At 44.4% G+C, this 21947-nt stretch overlaps 1 protein-coding gene across 1 annotated transcript in view; it reads right to left on the bottom strand.

The window, feature by feature from the left end:
• The window catches only part of MRPL19 (mitochondrial ribosomal protein L19), a 75087-nt gene that overhangs the window by 27116 nt on the left and 26024 nt on the right, over nucleotides 1-21947 (bottom strand). The window contains exon 4 of the mRNA XM_078647697.1: nucleotides 14820-14954. Coding sequence (XP_078503823.1) covers nucleotides 14820-14954 — 135 coding nt within the window. The remainder of the gene's footprint in view (nucleotides 1-14819; nucleotides 14955-21947) is intronic.

Raw genomic sequence — 21947 nt, 5'->3', positions numbered from 1 at the left:
AGAAGGAAAGCAGTACTTGTCTAACCAAACAAAAACGATGTCTGGTAATGTGGTATTCCAATAGTTCAATTGTCTTTGCCAATAGAAAAAATACAATTCCAGCAGTCATGTGAGGAGGGGCCTCAATTATGCGGTAGTCTCTATGTCCCACTAACGCAGCGAGTATGGCAATGCTGCGTGATTTCGCCCCGGGACTCAGACCATTACACAAGCCCCCGCTGCCCCCCCTCTCTTCGCACTGCCAGCAGTCCCTACACACTGCCGCGAGGCTCCTCTCAAGGCCTCCCCACCTCGGTTACTTATATTCTGCTCGAAGGCGCCGTTCGCGGCTCCTCTTCCCCGCGCTAGTTAACAGACAATCGGATTACCTTCGGGTGTGGGGAAGGAGGAGGCCGCCACTCAGTGTCAGCTCCCGGCGTTTTCGGCGATGGTGATTCAAGCGCTGCCCAATCCTAGTGCGGCTTACTGGACGAGCCCCCCTCTGACTCGGCAGCTCTTCCTTGCGCTCAGCCAATCCGAGCGCGGTTCACTGGACGAGCCCTCTCTAATGCGGCAGCTCTTCCTTGCGCTCAGCCAATCCGAGCTTGGCTCCACGGGACGAGCCTCCTGCAGCGGCCCAATCACAGCGCGGCCCCTTCGGTCTCGTCAGCGGACCCGGGGCTGAGGGTGGTGAGGTTCTTCGGCGATTCTTTGACCCGGGCAGCGGCGGCGATGTGCAACCAGGGCTGTTGGGGCGTGGCAGTCCCCCTCACAGGGCGTAGGTTGCTGGCAAGCCGCCCAAAATGGCGCTTAGGGGAATTGCTCACGGGGGAAGGCCCAAAGATCCCACGGCTGCCAGCAGTTATGTGCCGAAGAGCACACCGATCCACCCACACGGCAGGCAGTTGAAATAAAGCACAGAGGGCGAACAAAGGACGTTTTCCACAGCGTCTTGGATCTTTTTGGAAACTTTTTAACCCTGTGTTCCCAGAAACAGGAGGCCAGCTCTTCTCAGGCCCTTGGAGACTCTAAACAGACACAGCAAAGTCTTGGTTGCAAGCGGTTGGGGGGGCACAGCACACAGCAAAGTCCCCTTCTTCTCTCCTTTAGTTGAAGCAGCAAAACGGGTCAGCCCCAGAGCACATAGCAAGGGCAGCCTTCCTCAGTTTCTCCAGCTGTTCTTCTTCCGGCAGAGGTTCCTCTTGATTGTAGAAGTCTGATTTTCTGTTGTCAGGGGTCCTATACTTATACCCCTAAAAGTCTTTGTTCTCTTTGTGCAAGTGGGCCCTGAGCCCAGTCTGAACCAGTTCTGGGTGTTTCTTGAGCACTTTGTTTTCCTGGCTTCTCCTTTTCTTTCAGAGTGAGGGGCAGGGTCGTCAGCTGCCCAGCAGGAGGTGGAGCCAGCATTGTGGTAGGCAGGCACAGCCCTATTCAGTCCCAGGTGCTATCTCCTCCCACCACTCCAGGTGCAAATGCAGTCATTCAGCCTAGGGCTGACCCAGCCAGCCTCCTGGGGGCTCCCCAGCCCCTGTCACCCTCAAATCAGACAATCAATCCACAAGCAGGCCCAGACACACAGAAAGGTCAGACAAGAGAACAGCTACTTTCTAAAAGCGCTGTTCTCAAACAGAGGATTTAAAAACAACCTTTCCTAAAAGATGTGTTATTAAATTCTGAGTTCAGGGATACCTGACTTTTATGTCCTATCTTGTTCCTATGGGAAGATATGCTGGTAGCCATTGTAGCCAGCATCCCCCATGATAGCCAATGGAGCAAGATAGCCTTGCAGCAGTGACAAACAAAATGGCTGTCATTCACTACCAGAGCATGTCACCTGCACCAGTACATGCTCTACCTTTCACATACACTGCACCCTGCCCAAGGGGGTACCTGGGGCCTTCCATAGGAGGGACCAATGTGCACAGAAAGGGAAGGGTTAGGCCCGGTCAGTGGGGACACAGACCAGGAGGACATGGCAGTTTACAGACTGCTCACAGGCACTGCGGTGGCAGGCCTGAGACACTATTTTAGGGCTACTCAAGTGGGTGGCACAATCAGTGCTGCAGGCCCACTAGTAGCATTTGTCATCACCAGCCCTGGCACACTTTAGTAGGGACTTCTTGGTAATACAAATATGCCAATCATGGATTGCCAATCATAATAACAATTTCCATAGGGAGCACTTACACTCTGGCACTGATCAGAAGTGGCAGAGTGTCCAAAGCATCTAAACCAGCAAAAACGAAATCCAGCACAGCATCAAAAATACAGGAGGTAGAGGCAAAAAGATAGGGGGAACCACGCCAAGGATGCCAGATCTAACACTCACTCAACAAGGACTATTTCAACCTTTACGGCACTGTTTGCAGATGTTGCACTCCAGGACATTTGCAGAGCAGCTACCTGGCAGAATATGCATACCTTTAAGCAACACTACTGCCGGGATTCTACTCATCAAGGAGATGTAGCAGTAGGACAAGCCGTTCTAAGACATCTTTTCCGGTAAAGTTGAGCTACCTCTTGCTTCCCACCAACCTCTTACTAGTTCTGCACACTGCGTATAGCATAATGTGTTTTCTGTCTTTGTAGTATACAGAAACGCTTTCAGATGTTGGACAACTTGTTATAAGAAATATACATAGTTATGTCTTTGTTTATTCTATGGCAAAGGGCTCTCTCTATAGAAATGTATTCCTGACAAGTCACAGTTCAATGTGCCACACTACTGCTTTCTACTTGTTTCAAGGATTGGAATCTATGAAAGTTTCAATCCTGGAGTACAAAAATAAGTTACTTACTTGTAACTGTAGTTCGCCAGTATTGGAATATTTCATAGATTCACATGGGATGTACCCTCGTCCCCTGGGAGGCTCACCTGTCCCTCCTTTAAGTGGTTCTCTGGCACTCGTGCTATAAAACGGAATGAGGGAATGGAACTCTCAGGAGTGCTCTAGAGGGCAAAGCAGCCTGATTGTCTGAAGTACAAGTTTGGTATTTTTTTTAAATTGACTAGACTATGGTAGGATGCAAAAGTGAAGGGCCTATGGTTTTCATGCACTATCGTTATGTTATAAAGCCATCCTGTGCCCTGAGCCCCACCCAACTTTTTGCTGACTGATACTGGTGGTAACTGATTTTGACTGGCTCTGCCTAACCAGGCCCGGGGCCAGTGCTATGCTGAAAGACACATTAGAATACAGTTAATACACCTACATACACTAGGGTACACAATGGTATGGTGGGGTACCCATGTGATTGGCATGACCTCCCCTATAGGCTCCTAGGATATAATAGGGCAGGGGGATTGAAACTACCTAGATGATCCCAGTACCCTGGGGCATGGCAGTTTAGAGGCCAGCAGCCTTTTTCTGCACTTGCATGTGTGCACTGCTGAAGCCTGAGGTCAGTTTAAAAGCAGCACTGGGTGTCAAGACTGCTTTTAAAAAGGAAATCGTGCCCAAACTCGAGTTTGGTGCACTTAAAAATGGATAACCTACAATGTTGTGGCATATTAGGGACCCCCAGGGTCTCCCCTAGGTATCCCAGGGGTGGGGGTCAGGTATTTATAAGGTACACCCTTATAAACTGAGTTTTTATGTGCCTGGGTAAAGTGAAATTTCCCATTTCACTTCCTGCATTGTGGTAAAGTGCAGCTCAAATTCGACTTTCATGCTAGCAGCACTGTAGAGGGAGAATCTGCAATATTTCTACAGATTCAGAACCCCTAAAGTCTCTCCTAGTTGCACATGGTGGGGGGTTCTTGTAGATATGAGGCAAGTACTTATAAAATATGTTTTTGTAAGTCCTGGTTCTGGAGAAATGGCCCAAATCATTTTTCCCATGGCAAATCCCCTGTTACATAGGTTAACATGGTAGAAAGTTATTCATTAATAACTATTGATAGGAGGGATAGAAATGCCATTCAAAGACTTCCTAGAATGGTATTAATAAATCCAACAATATCATATTGTTGAATTTCCCCTAAAGTGTACATTTAAGAAGTTGTAAGACTTTCTTGTTTGTAGGTCCAAATTCAGCCTACCAGTGGTCTGCCCTGATTGGTCAGAGTTAAGTGGATTGGCAGGGCTGTCTTAAAGAGGTGATAAAGAGCCCCTGGGGTTAACCAGCTCTGCTGGCAGGGCAGTGTGCTGTTCCATAGGAATGCCAGGCCTGGGGAGGGGGCCTGGACAGGTAACCTCATATCTCACGCTGCTAACGCTGCTGTGCACGCGCTATTGGTTTTAAAAACGTCCTGTTTGCTATTTGGTTTCATTATTATTTACTTTTGTCCTGCTTTTAGCTGTTTTCTTCCCTGCCCACCTACCTGCACTCTAATTTGGATTCCACCGCTGCTCGAGCGGGTCTGGTCCTGGGGGTCAGACTTTGCGCTCGCCATATTGGGAGCGAAGGGGTCACTGCAGGGCGCCATTTCGGAGCGTTCTAGCGCTCCTGGCAATTCAGATCCGCCTACTTCAGGCGCACGACTCGCCGCGCAGCGGGAGCGCCTTCCCTGCGCCTGTGTCGTGCCAGAGTCCTGCCCGTCAGCGCTAAGACGGCGCTAGACGCGCCATCACACCCTACTTGAGAGTTTCCTTCGTAGATGCCATCAAGGTATGTTTACTCTAGGGCCGATTTGCTCGACATCAGATATTTCATTCCTCGCTGCCATTATATGCCGTTAGTCCTCCCTGCGGCCCTCATACCTGTAATTGTGGGACATGGTCCCTCACTGACCCCGCCTCGATTCGTGTTATAAGGGAGTTTATTTAGGTTAAACCCTCTGTCAAAAGACCTTCAGGCCCTCAAGATATAATGGTCTGGAATTTGAACATCAGATCTCTTCCGAAGCATTTTGCAGAACTTAATGATCTCATCAGTGAAGAACTGCCAGATGTATTTTTTATGACGGAAACCTGGCTGCAAGAGGCTGATGTGGCTGCGATTAATCTTGCCCTTCCATCTGATTATTCCATCTTCACGCATAACCGGCCCTCTCGGGGTGGTGGCATTGCTGTAGTTGTAAAATCTTGCTATCCATGTGAATGGAAAGTAGTGGACCTAGTGGGGTGTGAATGTGCTTTTTTAAAAATCTCTATTAGCCATCAGTTCACGCTATCTGGCCTCCTAATTTACCGCCCTCCTGGATGTGATGCTGCCTTTCGAATGGCTCTCCCCGATTGTGTTATCTCTTTGGCATTGGGATGCGCCAATTTCTGTATTCTTGGAGATTTGAATCTCCATTTTGATTGCACCCATATGCCCACTATTAGCAGTATTCTGGTCGATTTGGAGGCCCTTCAGCTTAGTCAACTGGTTACCTCCCCCACTCACTCGGGGGGGGTCATATTCTTGATCCTTTTTTCACCAACCTAACTGGGGTCAAGGTAATTAGACCCACTTCTGTAGCTTGGACTGACCATTCTTTGGTGAGAATCTCCTTTGTGATCAATGAGCACTCGTTCATGCCTCAAGACAAAGTAGTGATGAAGCGTAATTGGAAGAAACTCAAACTGGAAGATTTCCATCATCTTCTGGAGGTCAACCCACTAGGCTCCCACCTTAGTGTTGAAGCTTTGAAGCTGGGTATGACGCCTTCTGTGATTGGGTCTCCAGTGCGTTAGATGCTCTGATACCTGCTGCCTGGACTAAATGCCACTCTAGAGCACCCAGCCCATGGTACGACAGTTCCCTGGCTCAGTTAAAAAAAACCTGTAAACAGGCAGAAAGGGAATGGCGTAAATCGTACGAGGCTGGGAAAAAAACTGCCTATCTCGCTAAAATCAAACTGTATCATAGAGCGGTATGCAGAGCTCGTGCGGCTTATTATGCCCAGGAATTCAGAAACAGCCCTAATCCATCTAAGCTAGTTTTTAAAGTCCTTAAGGACTTGACGTCCAAAAGAGTTATGGACGCTGATGTCCGCTCCGCGGACCACTGTGAAAATCTGGTTGCCTTTTTCAGGGAAAAGTTCTGGCTATCTATCGTGCCTTTCCTACTACCAATCAGGATGATGAGTTTTCTTGTCCTGTTGCTACTAGAGGTGAGGCTTTATCTTCTCTACCCAGTCTCTCGATGGAGGTATTTTATAAACTGGTCTCTAAAATCAAATCTGGCTCTCCAGAAGACCCTCTGAAGCCTGTACAGTTTAGAGAATCTGCTGCTGTCTGCCTTCCCCAGTATGCCATCTCATCAACCTCTCTCTCACTTCGGGCATCGTCCCACCAAAATGGAAACAGGCTGTTGTGACACCCTTTCTCAAGAAGGCCACCCTAGACCCCCTTAAACTTGAGAGCTACCGTCCCATCTCCCTCCTCCCTTGGGCCGTGAAAATTGCAGAAGCCCATGTGAATGCAGTACTGACTGAACATCTTGCGAGGGAGTGCATTCTGGACTCTTCCCAGAACGGTTTCCGTGCGGGTCATAGCACGGAAACCGCCCTACTCTCTATGACGGAACATCTTCGTTCTGTGCTTGACTCCGGTCAGACTGCGGCACTGATACTTCTCGATCTCAGTGCCGCGTTTGACGCGGTTTCGCACGGAATCTTACTTCAAGGTCTGCGAGAGGCTGGGGTCGAAGGCATGGCACTCGACTGGTTCCGCTCATTTTTATCCCACCGAACCTTTAAGGTTGCTACTCCTCCGTTTGAGGACAAACTCCACCCCCTTGATCTGGGTGTGCCTCAGGGTTCATCATTGAGCCCCACTCTATTCAATCTGTATGTGAGGCCGCTGGCCGATGTCGTCAGGCGGTAGGGTCTGACTATGGCCTTGTATGCGGACGACACGCAGCTGGCGGTCACCTTGAGTGGGGACTCAGACCTTGACGCTCCCAGATTCCGGGAAGGACTCCTGGGAGTGGCTAGCTGGATGAATACCAACTGTCTCCAGCTCAACGGCAAAAAAACTGAGGTTATGATTGTGGGTAAGCGAGCGGACCTTGGGGGTGATGAGTGGTGGCCCCCTGAGCTGGGTGTAATCCCTATTCCTGTGACAGAGGCGAAAAACTTGGGGGTTTGGCTTGATCCTGCCCTCAGCTTTCGTGGCCATACGAAGAAAGTAGCGGCCACATGCTTTGGTATTCTTCGAGGGCTAAGACCAATCTTGAGGTTTTTTGATGCCTCAACTAGGCAGCTGGTCATTCAAGCATCTATACTATCACGGCTTGACTATGCCAGCTCATTACTTTTGGGGGCCAACCAGGCTGAAATCATGCGGATGCAACGTATCCAGAATGCAGCAGCCAGAGCCCTTGTGGGGCTTCCAAGGTTCTGTTCTGCTGAGAGCACCATCCGCTCGCTCCATTGGCTTCCGGTTACACACAGGATCTATTTTAAGACCCTTTGCTTGTCATTCAAGATTCTCAGGATGGCCTCCCCGCCGATTCTTAACAATCTCTTGAAGTTCTATGTTCCCTCGCGCGCTCTGAGATCCTTGGGCCAAAATCTGGTTGTGATCCCTCGATTCAGATTGAGTAGAGCCGGAGGTCGTTCCTTTCGAGTTCTGGCGGCTAAGCTGTGGAATTCTTTACCTTCCCGCATTCGAGAAATTGATGAGCTGTTGAGCTTTAGGAAAGCTATTAAAACTCATTTGTTCCCTCATCCCTTTTAAACTCCTCTTTAGTATATCTCTCCCACTGTTTTGATGTGTTGTGTGTGATGACCTTACCAGAAGCGCCGGGACGCCCCTTGGCTGGGGCAGCTGTGCGTTATAAAAATGTTATTAACATAACATAACATAACATAAACTATGCTCCTCAAAGGGGAGAGCAGAGACCATTGTCATTTACAGCTATGAACTTCCCACCTTAGTCAGATGGTAGGATTAAGGAAGGTATGAGCAGATACAGGGGGAGAGTAAGTAGATTAGCCATCCTAGGGGTGTGTTTAGCCAGCTCTTACCTCCCTGCTGGAAAATCAGCCATTATGGATTTGGAAGATTTGAGGAGTTATACTGCTCCTATTGGTCAGAAGTGACCTCCTGCATGACCCAGAGAACTTAGAATAAGTATCTAGGAGGGGCAGAGCACTCCAGAGCCGCTGCTTGAAAGTGAAGAGAATCAGAAGGATCTGTCTGCACTGAAGATTTTGAAGTGCATTTCCAAAGGCAAGGACTCCGAGTTTGCGCCTTTTTAGGTCTCGACCTCTGCCAATGCCTCTGGCATTGCAGATGTCGAGAATTATAGAGTTGGATCCAGGAAAGCTAAACCAGGTGGATTGCGCCGAGTGCATGTGAACGTGCACGAGCTTTCCATTTGGTCTCCGAGCAGCCTGCCTCGCATCATTGCATCAGACCCGCCACAGCAATGCCGAGAGCTTAACTTCAAAGGAATGCTCTCCCCCGCCCCCCTCTGTGCAATGCCCCTCCGAAGACTTTTTTTTAAACGCGATGAAATACAACCTTGAAAGTCAGTAATGTAGAACTGCTTTGCCTCTCTCTGCGCATCTTTTTTATTTTCTTCTCCCGTGCTTCTTGTGTTTTTTAAACGCGATAAAATACAACCTTGAAAAAGTCTGTAATGTAGAACTGCTTTACTCAGTTGTGGTTAAGAGCTATTTACAAAATTCCAACCCAGTTAATGTTTATCATGGGGCATTCGCCACCGAGGGGGAAGTCACAGGAGAGTGTGAGAGGAATCCCGCTGCTTCTGACAGCTGCGTACATTTGCATATTAAAAGGTGCAGCTCGGCTCGAGCCCCGGACACAATGCACACGCCCCCTCACAAGCCATGCAAGGAATCACCAGCTCTAACCAACACTTCCGCCGCCTCACTAAGCACTTTCAGGGTGATTGCTTTCTATTACATGTCTGGCGAAGGCAGAATGGTCTCGATCATACGTTTGTTTCCCTAACGTGGTTCAATGGCGAAGCTTGCTTGTACCTTTGCAATGTCCTAAATACATTTATTAACAAGTTAGAGGGCTCACTTAGAAAACTCGGGGCCCACCTCACAGACTCGTATACTCATGAGGTACACTAAACCAGTACCACCAGGCGGAGTGCTAACACTTGTTATGGGCTGAAAGGCCAAAACTAAGACCGGTCCTATATAATAATGCAACCCTTCGTAATACAACTAGAATAACATACTACCAGCAGTTAATTATTATATTACACATCACCAAGGAATTTTGGGAGATATAAATAACACGACTAAAGGCCCGGGTGCTTCATACAGTCCGCAGCCGTAAAACCGAACTGTGAATTATAATATCCACAATATGCTAGATAGGTGTAACTTAATATGTTACCAAATGAAAATACCACTTTCCTCCTTCAGTATAAAAGGGTGCTTAGAAGTTGGGGAAATGTATTTATAAAGCATGTCTTTCGTTTTTGGGAAAAGCAAATATTTGCAAATGAACACCTCCCTGGCAGGTTAGGAGGTTTTCGCGCATTATTTTATTGCTTAAGTTTGGCAGGAAGTGACATCATACTCATTTTGTTCATACATAAAACAAGTGCTTCCGTTTTTTTTAGCTGCTTGTGGGCCTCTTCTATTAACTGGAAGGATGTTTTGTTAGTGTTGATTACCCTCATGTTTACCACAAACATTGACTGCAACAAGCATAGGAACATGCAGTCTCCCATACCTTTCAAACCAAGTATACGGCGTGCCTTTGTATGTTCAAGACTGCCACGATTTAAAATCGTGCACACTTTTTAAGCTATCTGATTCGCCTATGGGTGCCACTTTTAATTTGGTGCTGGGCCCATTTCCTGACCCTGTCCAGCCCTGCTTTACTTAATCTAGCATTGTGCATATTAATATATACTGACTGCTTCTACAGTGTATTTCCATTCAATTAAGACCCTTGCATTGTGCATGAAAAGAGAAAAGCGGGTCCTCTATACGTCTGCATGCATTCACTTTATGGGTGGTTGCATTAATTATGAAGCATGACTGAAAAGCTTTGGAGTGAGTATTAAGGCAGTGAGAGATTCTTACAGTGCCTTTTGCTGGCTCATAAAAGTGATCGTACCACATGCTCATCCAATTATTGGCCTCCTTACAGAGAGCACATATTATGGTAAAGCCTTCCCTTATGGTAATCCACATAAGTGATGCAGTTCCTGTTTATATTTAACATTTTACCTGATCTTGCATTTCCTAAGAGTTAATCCTTTTTCCAGATGTGTTTCCATTTCTCGTGCAACATCTGATAATTTTATAGCACATACTGTGAACGAAGTTGCTTCTAGGTATCTGGAAGAGTTCAGATTATAGGTGGGTTGCAATTTAGTGCACAATTGGTAACTCTGGAGTTGAGGCTGACGTTAGAGAACTTTTCTTACAGTACCCCTCGGTAGGTCATAAAAGTTATTTCGTCCACATCCTCATCCGATCTGTAGCTTCTCTGCAGAGTGCATAGACCGACTGTCACACGTGCCAATTGTAATTATTATTTTATGGGAAGGAGATACACAGCTGTCTAAATACTGCTGTATTTATAGGGGAAACGAGAGAGAGAGTTGAGTGAGCAAGCAGAAGGTTGTGACACAAGGAAGTAATGCAGAAAGATGAGGTGAAGACAGTGGTGATGATGGACATGACATGTTAGATATGCAGATGAAAGATTTCTGATAGCTGTACGAAAACAAGCATTGAAAATGCAATAGGTCTCGCTTCTGATTAAGTTAAAGCTATTTGCTTTGCTAATGGTATTTTATAGCAAAGCAAATGGCTTTTTCTCTCTCTATCTCTCCTCCCTCTCTCTCACTCTCTCCTTTCTCTCTTATCTGTTGATCGTCCTCCCCCACACACAACACCCCAAACACATCCCCACACACACACAACCCCACACACACACACAATCCCACACACACAACCCCCCCACACACACAACCCCACACACACACACAACACACACAGCCACACACACAACCCCCCACACACACAACCACACACACAACCCCCCACACACACAACCACACACACAGCCACACACACAACCCCCCACACACACAACCCACAACACACACAACCCACACCCACCCCACACCCCACACACACCCACCCCCGCATGCACCCCCCACCCCCCCACACAGCTCCCCCACCCCCCACACACACAACCACGCACACACAACCCCCCACATACACACACAAACCCCACACACCCCCACCCCCCCACACACAGAAACCCCCCCAAACACACAACCATCTATCTATCTATTGCCCTCACTCTATCGCCCTCAGTATATCTATCAACCTCACTATCTATTTATCTATCGCCCTCACTCTATCTATCACACTCACTCTATCTATCGCATCCTCACAGCATCACTCAGCACCATCACTCAGGGGCACCACAACATCACTCAGGGGCGCCACAACATCACTCAGGGGCGCCACAGCATCACTCAGGGGCGCCACAGCATCACTCAGGGGCGCCACAGCATCACTCAGGGGCGCCACAGCATCACTATGCGCTACCACAACATCACTGAACGCCACAGAATCACTCGTCGCCACCACAACATCACTCAGCGCCACCACAGCATCAATCTGTGCAACCATTCAACAGCAACTGGTTCAAATATGTTCTCTCAATGTTTCAAGCTTTATTACAAATGTCACAAAAAGATGTTAATATTTAACTTCTGTTCTTGGATTTGTCGTCACAATAAAATACACTGAACATAATCTTCACAACAGTTATTTACAAAAGTTTAAGCTATTGCCATAATAAATTACAAAAACTTTAAGTATTAATTATTTTTTTTTAAAAACATTGTTATTTATAATATCAATACATCGAAGTCACGTAAATACAACACATATTGCATTACAAATGATATAGGTGTCACATTTGCGAAAGTTAAAAATATTGGCATTGTAAACGACAAAGCTATTCATTTTGCTATTTTCAAAACCAACACATAAATAAAATATTTGTCATTTACAATACCAATAGCTCAAACTTTCCTAATGCGAGACCTATTGTATTGCAAATGCTTGTTGCACCATTGGAAACTACAGCCCTGTGGATCAAAACCTGCTTCAAAAGGACTAAAGAGTGGACTCCCTGCAAGCTACAGGTTAACAGAGCTCACCTGGACAACCCCACAAATAATTCCCAGCCTGGAGTACCAGTGGATTTGTAAGGGTTTTGTTCAAGTGGATTGCGGAATTGAAGTTTCACACTTTCAAGAACCCTCTTGGAGATTCCAGAACCTTGGATTGTGTGTTGGATACTTTGGGACCCGCAAGCAGAACTTAAGGAAGGAGTTGTAACTGGACCCCGCCTGCTGAAGAAGGCGGCACCACACACTGGTGTGATTCTCCAGAACAATTTCTAAAGGGGTGTCCCTGTCAGAGAAAACAAAAAGACTAAAAGGGGCACTGTTGGTTTTTACGCACTAGAACGTGAGTAATCTTTAAAAATTCATATCACTGGTTCCCTACAGTGGATTTGTTTCGTTTTGGTGTCATTTAAAAGATAAAAATATTACCTACGTTTATAAATTGGCGATGGATTTTTATTTTGTGTTGTGTCTTAATTATTTACTGAATTGGTGTTTTTAAATGCTTTACATACCTGTCTTTGAAGTTAAGCCTGCCTGCTCGCAGCCACGTTACCAAGGGTTGAGCATAGGAATAATTTTGTAAGACCTATTCTGAGCCCTTTACTGTTTTAGTGGCCTTATTGCCAGGGGCAGATCTATATTTGCCCCTACCAAAAATCCCCTTTCCAACACTTTAACATTAGATTACTGGGGCTTCCCATCTCGCCGACAGGGAATGTTTCAAGCATGTGAATCTATGAAAGATTCCAGTATTTTAGGACTATAGTTGCAGCCAAGTAAAATATTTTCATCCAGGCCTACTTGTGAGTTTTTTCTATGCTCTTCTGATCTAAGCGAGAAATACTTACCTGTCCATGTCACAGATTCTATTAAGCCTTCCACTTTGTACACATTTCCAGAACAAATGTTACCTGTCACTTGCTTAGCAACCCTAATGCCTATCATCTCTGATAATGCAAGCTGGATGGAGTACGATTTCAATGATCTTTGGTGAGTCCGGCCTACACTATGCAAAAAACACAGCCAGTGTTTACCTGTGTGGCCTTTCTGCAGCACTTTGAATGCTTTGCCTTTGCCAAAGAGATGGCAGAGAATGCACTATCAGATTCAAACTGAAGGCCCTCAGAGACACTTCCATAGCAGGAAAATGCAAGGAAAACGGAAGGACAAACACAACCAGGGAAGCAATGAGGAGTGGAGTTCCATTTCCTTGCACCAATCTCTTTACAAATGCTAGGGAAAACCCTAAAGAAGAGAGCAGCAAACATATTGCAGAGAAGTGGTTGACTTACAAGGGAAGACAGTTCTTCTAAAGCAACCAGTATAAACAGGCAGTGGAACAGGTTGGAGGTAGGGATTTCTCCTGTATTCTGGCTTCTATATTTGTTTCCCATGTAAGCACCATGTGTAGTGTTAGGTTGGTTGGAAATGGAGGGAAGGACTGAGAAGGAAAGAAAAAAGTTGAAAGTCTAGGAAATTCTCCTGACTATATCATTCTGTATTCTTTTCGAGGAGAAACAATTCCAGGATAGGAAGTATTGATTATTTCCAAATGAAAGAGACACTGAAATCCACTAACTGTTTGTTTTGTGAAGTATATTTACTGAGAACATGGAAGTTAGAAAGTGCTTTTAACTTGCACTTGGATGCTATGGCATAAATCCCAACTCAATGTAATTTCCATTGAAATCAATGGAAACTCCATGACGAGTTACCCTTGTCATTAGCATCCAAGTGGTTAAAGTCTATATTGTATGAGACTTATTCACTCTTTTTGGTCTTGATAAGAAAAAAAACATGAATCATCATTTATTTAAGTCATGGTACAGGAAACTAAAAAGTTGACGTCCTGAATTACTCAAACTAAGAATATGCCTTTGAAATGTTATCCGACCAGACGAAATACACAATGGGTCGATAGTCTCACCGTAATCAGAAAAGGGGACTATAACAGATATTAGAACATTGGGAGCTGCATTGAAAACAAGGGAGTGTTCCGGGCTTCTAACGGATGGTAGAAGACCGGAGCTCCAACATTCCAAATTTGTCGTTCACAGGTGTTGCTGTGAACAAAGACCTCACAGAGCCCGAGGAGATTCTACTTGATGCCTTTGTTTTAATTGTTAGAACATTCTGCCCTCTCTTGGTGGAATAGTCTAATAGCCTCTGTAGCGGGCTATACCGGCATTAAAGTCCCGCTCCCTTGTTATAGGTTCACTGCTCTGCCCTTAAATGGTAAGTTTAGCCCTCTACGGCAGGCTATAAGGCTATATTAAAACTAAGACTTTCAAAAACATAAAAACATCAGGGAATTCATCTGCTTGGGCAATTCGTTGGAAAGAAAAAGCCTATTTAATATGAGAGCATCTTCCTCTGTGAAACCAGATAAGCAATATCAATTGGGTACACAATGTGAAATCTTGTAACACAAGTACTTAAGACGTGGCTCGGTATGCAAAGAAATGACAGCTGCAGCCTCAGAGCAGGGCAGCATGAGCAGAGCTGGCAGGATTGACTGTGAAAAGCAGATGCCTATTATTCACTTTATGCAATTAAACCTAGTCACTGGTGACAGGCCGTTCTACCTAGTAGTACCCCTTTGGCATACACAGAGGGTAGGTTTGCATTATCATACAACTTTAAAGTGTATTTTAGGGTCATTCAAAGCAGAAGTCATTAGGAGTGACAAAGTGGTAGACTCAAGGTGTAGGAAAACACGGGTCAAAGATAATATCCAGTTCACTTTGAAAAAGCATCAGTTTTATATACACTGGAGGCAAACAATATAGAAAAACAAAATTACAACAACTTACCCTGTCCTTCTATGATATTGCGAAGCACAAAGGTAGCACCAAGACCTGACCCCGATCGCTTAATGCATATTCCTACAAATCTGTTTATTTTTCCACTGGAATATGGGTCTGCCATGGTCACAGCCATAATGCTTCCTATTAGATGTAAAAGCAAGAAAGATATATATATATATATATTTTTTTTTTTTAAACCTTAACAGTATTTTTTTTTATTTTTTTTTAAATCAACAGGACTGTGAACGAGAGTGTTTTACAGATGTTGGCAGCATCAACTAGCAATAGGTCGACCATCGCTATGAATGGTTTAGAACAGAAAATATATTGCAATATACAAGGATTAGGTCACCTTTCAGAGCATTTACCATACCATTACAACATTCTTCTTCTGATGACCATGCACCCAACACAGGGCTCATACACTTGAGTTCGTCATTCGAAGACAGATTACATCAAACAGCCCCACCAGTATCAAGGAATGTTCTCTAATTAGCCCTACATTTACCACTGTTTACAAATGTCCTCCTAACTGAACTCACAGAGGCCAACAAAACACTAATGGCATCACCATGCTCAAACTTGGTGCATGGAGGCACATCTAAACACCCGAATCACACAGACTCTCACAATATTCCAATCCGGGGCAGGGAGGCACACAGAAAGACATGAAGTATATTGACCCTCACAATGTTACAAGCTACACCAGTGGTGTAGACGGAAAGCAGTGAGGCAGACAGAAAGGCATGAAGGATACAGACTGGCAATGTTTGAAGCAGGAGCAGGGCGGTCGATAGAAAGACGTGAAAGATATGGACTCTCACAATGTTACAAGCAGGAGCAGGGAGGCACAGGGAGGACACCCACTCAAGTTTGTATTTCAAGATTTGGAACTCATACGAGATCCCTTGAGAAATAGTATAGAAAACGGTAATAATATGCAAGTATCACATATGGAAGAGTGACAACAATCATACATATGTAAAAAAAACAGGCAAAAACTGTAAAATACACCTACATTTAATTGAAATGGCTCAATAAAAGAGGACTTGGCAAGTACAATTAGCTCCAATCCAATACAAATCTAAGAAACATTTAAAATTTAAAAACGCGTATACAAAACATTACATTAGGTGGAAACGAACATTAAATGAGGGGCTTAAGTGCCGTTCTTGCATGATATTTTAAAAACAGAGGTCTCATGAACCTGCAGTGAAAAAGAAGCTATACAGAACAAACAAATACATGGTTCACACCCTGTACACCATACTTACAAAACTTACATACATTATTCTTATTTACTGATTTGGACCAATTGGCAGTTAAGGCTTTTAGAGGCAGAATATTTAAGCTTAATAGAGTGTAAAAATATCTAACCCTGTAATCTATATTCCATGTCAAATATCGTTGTAGTTTTCTCAGGATGGAAAAGTTCGTTATCATATCAAATATAGCTTTACCACGACAGTATTCAGAATCTAGACATAGGCTTAAATTGCAATAGGAATGCTTGTAAAGGGATTTGTAAATGTGTTTCTGGACAAGAATATAAACATTCCTGGTTCAACTCTAGCAAGCTAAATGTGAAATAAAAATTCCTATAAAACAAAGCTTTCTTTTTCACTTTAAAGGTCTTTATTCACATGTAATTTCTTAATTAATTCACCACACCACTTTTCAAAAGCCGCAAATCCCATCGTAGCACAGCCATGAGACCATGTAGAAAAGCAATCTTAAACCCTAATTCTAATTGTATTGCCTGGGTAGCCGGCCTTTTAAAAAAACTGCACAGTTTCCTCAAATTTGCCCTTCAGTGTTGTCTAAGTCTAATTTCATCACATCAATTAGTTCTATAGCGTAAAATAAATTAGAATGATTTTTAGCCCAATACGCAGAGTAAATGAGCAAAATACTTTCGACCAGCCACTTAATAAAAAACACTTAACTCACTAGCCTGTGATTTGGTCTTACAGATGTTATGAACTATGATTTCGAGGTCATTCAGGCAGCTTGACATAATTTTCCCCCAAAAAAGGATAGGACTTGACTACCTCCAATTATTCTTTACTGAGGTATCAAGTTAATTGCGATATTTCTGGAATTTTTTACCATTGAAGATCAAATTTTACTTTGTGAGACATTCATTTTCAGAAAATGTGCATCAGCAAACTGCTGTGGAGATGTCTGTTCAAGCCCCTTGGATTCAAGTCAAAGATCAGAATGTAATGTAATCTACATGTAACAAACAAATTAATGAATCGCTAGAAATATTACCCACATGGGAAGGCAAGTCAGAGTCACAGAGAAAATAACATGGGGGCAGGAGGCCAGCCCAGTTTCAACCTGTTTGGAGGTTACAGTGAAGACTAATCTCAAACCATTAAGGGAGGTTTTCATGAACAAAGGGGTTGACAGGATTGCGAAGTGGGTGATTACTTTGCAGGAATATGATTTTCAAGTGGAATACATGCCAGGTAAAAGTAACGTGGTGGCAGATTGTTTGTCTAGAATGGTCGATGAGGGTGGCGGAGTAGATGAGGTGAAGATATGCATCATTGGCAAAGGCACAGTGGATAGAGAAGAATGGAAGGTGGAGGTTAATGTAGATGTTATGCTGCAAAAGGACATGATGATGTTGGGTGGATAAGAAGTTGTTTGAAGAGGAAGTGAAACCGTTTTGGTGTGTTAAGGATGACCTGTCATTGAATGAAGGTATGGTGTATAGGGAATCTAGGTTGGTTCTTTTCAGAGTCATTTTGTAAGAAGTTGATTGATATGGTCATCATGGTATTGTCAAAGCCAAAGAACATTTGCGGATGAACTACTGATGGCAAGCAATGGACAAGGAGGCAGAGAGGGAGGGTATGTGTGGAATGTTGTTCAAGTAACAAAGTGTGTTGGTCCAGAGAGCAGACTATCGTTATTAGGGGGCTGCCAAAGAAAGATTTGGGATGAAATTGCAGTAGACATAGAGGACCATTGAGCGGGGCAGCGAAAGATAAATGCATCATTGTGCTGGTTGATTTACTTTCCAGATGGCCAGAACTGAAGATTGTGAATGATGTTATTTCTAGCATTGTGACAGTTTTTATCAGAGGTTTTTGATAGAGAAGACTTATCAGGGTCACTAATGACAGAAAATGGAGTACAAATTTGTATCAAAAGATATGTGTATTTTTGAAGGAGAGAGGATTCAAACATAAAAAGTGTGTTCTGTATCATCTTGAGACGAATGGGGGACAAAGCTGATTGAACAGAATGACAAAAGTTGCCATACAAATGACAAGAAGTGTGGTAAAAGGATTGGAGAGTGGAAATTAATAAGTGGTTGTGGGCATATGGAGTTACCCTTCATGGAGTCAGGGGAGGAGTTCCATTTGAATTATTCAGAGAGAGGAAAACTAATACAGTGTTAGCCCCAGTGTGGGTGAATGAAGGGAAGAGTGTGGAGGGTGGGGTTTTCGATAGTGAGTGGAGAGGTAAAGAGAAGAGGATGGTGGAGGAAAGGAAGAGATATGTGGATGAGAGGAAGGCTGCCAAGCGTCTTCATACTGAAGTGGGTGATGTGGTGAAGGCTCCTGTTACGTGAATCGTATCAGTGATTCATAAGAAATGAACCATGACATGACAGAAATGGGAAGTCCCTATGTGAAGCTAGATTAGGTAACCCACTGGACGGTGGGGAAAGGAGACCAATCCTTTTGGTTTATTTACCCTTACACACCCTAGTGGTGTCCTGCTTCATCATCCGATCACCCTGACGCCCAAAAGTCAGGGTGGGCTCGACCATATTCCAGGGAGCTCTTCGTGAGATAATTGGCCAAGGGGAGTTTAAAGATCAAAAATCCGCAGGCAGATCCCAGTTTCCCTTTATTATTGGATCCGACAGGGACATTAAAAATAGAAATGACAGGGTCAATCAGGTTATTATGTTCCTAAGACCCTAGTGCCAACATATTTCAGTCCACTTCTGCCCCAGCAGGGTGCTGGAATCTCTTCAGTGTGATGGAGAGAACCTCCCTGGAACAAGAAAGGGGATTTCCCTATACTATTTTTTTTTATAAAAGGGCAAATAGCTGCTCCTTTTCTGGACACGATAAGTTTATCTTGTCTGGTACTCCATCTGTAATACAATGGAGAAAATGAAACCAAACAGTGTATCAATGATGGAAACACTGTTATTTCCAATGTGAGACGTGGCCGTCAATGCACCTGTGTACTTTTAACTGTCAGGTGAAAATGACATCATCCAACATACCTCTTTGGTGTGTGTAGGAGATTACTATTTAACGTTACCACACTCACCTAGGTGATCAAAGCAAGTGTGGTGGCGGCATTTGTCGCATACTGTCAATATCCACATAAATGCTCATGTAAAATCATTGTGAAACAACCGTGTCTCTCACTCCAAAACAGTAAACGCTGCTATCACTCTCCGTGTAATGCAAACAGACAATTCATTCACCCTGCAATTCTTACCCCAATGTGGGAGAAGACATGTCTCTCACGTATAATGGGGTAGCCCTGTAGTCACACACTTATGTAGTCATAAAACATGTCCCAGAACGTTAGCGAAAATATATGTAAAAGGAAACACAAAAAGAACCAATGGCCAGATCATTGTCCAGTAAAACTTGGCCCCGCATTGGAGCAAAGCTCGCACGTACCTTTAGTCAAAGTGGCAGTGCCAGAACTACTTACACCATCAAGAGTCCTGCCCCGCTCGGTAACCTGTCCGCGTGTGTCCCTGAGCTTTTTGCAGGGAGGAGACCAGGTTCAAATGTTTATAAAGACCCAAAAGAACGCCAAAGGGTGGGAACCACCCATGCGGGAGAACAATTGTAATTTTTGTGGTTTAGTGTTAACACACAGGAGGGTGTACTCCCTCTAGAGAGTTCCTCTCAGCCCTTGCGGTGTAGAGAGAGGGGTCACTCTCTCTCTTTATACCGTTTTGTGCATCACGAAGGCTCCTGTTACCCATGAACGGTTCTCTAAATTCAGCAAGTCTATGGAAGTCATCAAAGTGTTCAAGAATGTGGTGAAGACGGAAGATAATCGTATTTGGAATTTGAATACAGGAGTGAGAGTTAAGTGTGTGGATGATCAAGGAGGACGGGAAGAAGTATAGCACAATACATTGAGGAACTCGCCAAGATGATAGAGTATAAGTACTAGAAAGCCTGTAAGACTGAGGGACTTTATTGTATATAAAGGATTTTGTTGTTTATTATTGGTTTAGGTCTTTATTTGTAGTGTTCTTTTATCATGTGTTGTATATAGAAAGGGAGACTTTTGGCATCATGCGGTGGAATTCTGGAGTAGGTCCGTTGTTGTACTCTAGCATGATCTGATGTAAATGGGTTTGGAATGCGAGTGTGGTTCAGGTGATGCAGGGAGACATGGAGCTGGAGCGTTGTATGGAATAAACCAGTTACTTAATGGAGACTTTATGGCTGCTGGACTTTTTTACTTACTTGACTAGCTGAACACCGCACGATAATGTGTGGAAATCAGATTTCAGGACATATTTCTCACTTGCAAATCACCAAGTAAAGCGTTCGGAATGATTTTGATGCCTTTAAAATCTTTGTTTGCATCACACTTTATAATTACATAGAAAATGTGCTTTCCTAACTACAAATATATTGTAAATATTTGTGCAGTTCAGTTACAAGGTATTTGAACATTGTGTGTTAGAAATAAAATTGATGGTACAGGTTGTACCGCTTTTGTTTTTTTATAGGTTTGAGTTTATGAGTCCTTTATGTTTCCTGTTTATTTCACTTCTGTCATTACTGTTCTTTAGAGTGAGGTCAGGCGATAAGTATATCTAGAATTATACTTTTTTGAGTCCAGAGTATCTTTTACACATTGTTTCAAATTGGCACCCGCTGTTCAACATATGAACTATCAGTCAGTAAAGTGAGTTTAATGTTCAAGTTTCAAGCTACAAGATTTATTAGTGTGAGCAGCAATATAACAATAATAACATGTAAATAATTGAATACTAGCTTGAAAAAAAATATGGTGTGATCCAAATGAGGCCTATGGGGGAGGAATCAATTTTGTTCATGAGGTCCCATAATGAGGGCTTAAGTCCTTTAGGAAAAACCAAACAGAGCTCCAAAGTTCATCCATCAATTCTTAATGGATAAATGCCCCTCAATTATTGAAGAGTTGCCGGCGTGTTTCAACCTCAACCTCTTAATCAGAATTGCTGGATAGACTTTGAATCTTTATTTGGTCTCTCCTAAACCAATCAATCAGTCAGGGAATTGTAAGGGTGCTACTTACCCGTGAGGGTCTCAAGGCACTGGAGGGGTAGGGGGAGAGAGGGGTTTGCAGTTCCATTTAGTCGAAGAGCCAGGTCTTGAGAGCCTCCCTGAAGATGTTCAGGGAGGAGGCGTGTCTGCTGTCAATCGAGAGCTTGTTCCAGGTCTTGGCCACGATGTAGGAGAAGGATCTTCCCCGTGCTTTGGCTCTGTGGATGCGTGGAGTTTTGGTGAGGACGAGGTTGGCGGATCGGAGGTTTCTTTTGGGTGGGTGGAGGTTGTGTAGGCTTTGTGAGTGTGGGTGACTTTTCTCGATGGGGAGCAAGTGGAGCTTCCATAGAGGTTGGCTGATGTGCGCGTGTTGAAGGATAATGAGGGCGAGTCTGGCAGCAGTGTTCTGTATCATCTGGAGCTTGTGGAGTAAAGACTTGTTTATTCCGGCGTAGAGGAAGTTTCCGTGGTCCAATCTGCTGGTGATGAGTGCATGGGTAACTGTCTTCCTCGATTCGGGGGGGGGATCCATTTTAAAGTCTTACGGAGGATGCGGAGGGTGTTGCAACAGCTGGAGGTGACGGCATTGACCTGTCGGTTCATGAAGAGGGAGGAGTGGAGTACGATGCTGAGGTTTCTGGCGTGGTTTGTGGGCCACCAAGTGTTGTTCCATGTCGATGGGGTGGTTCCGAGGACGAGGAATTCAGTCTTCACCAAGTTGATTTTTAGGCAGCTGTTGCTCATCCAGGCTGCAACGTCTTGCATTCCTTCCTGGAAGTTGTCTGATGGTGGTGGGGTCCTTGGTGAGGGAGAGGATGAGCTGGGTGTCGTTTGGCGTAGCATACTATGCGGAGGCCGTGCTGTCGGATGA

Source organism: Lissotriton helveticus, chromosome 6, assembly GCF_964261635.1.
Source record: "Lissotriton helveticus chromosome 6, aLisHel1.1, whole genome shotgun sequence".
In the NCBI taxonomy this organism is placed as follows: domain Eukaryota; kingdom Metazoa; phylum Chordata; class Amphibia; order Caudata; family Salamandridae; genus Lissotriton; species Lissotriton helveticus.
Note: the sequence above shows the minus strand (reverse complement) of the source record. Positions and strands in the feature narration are given on the sequence as shown.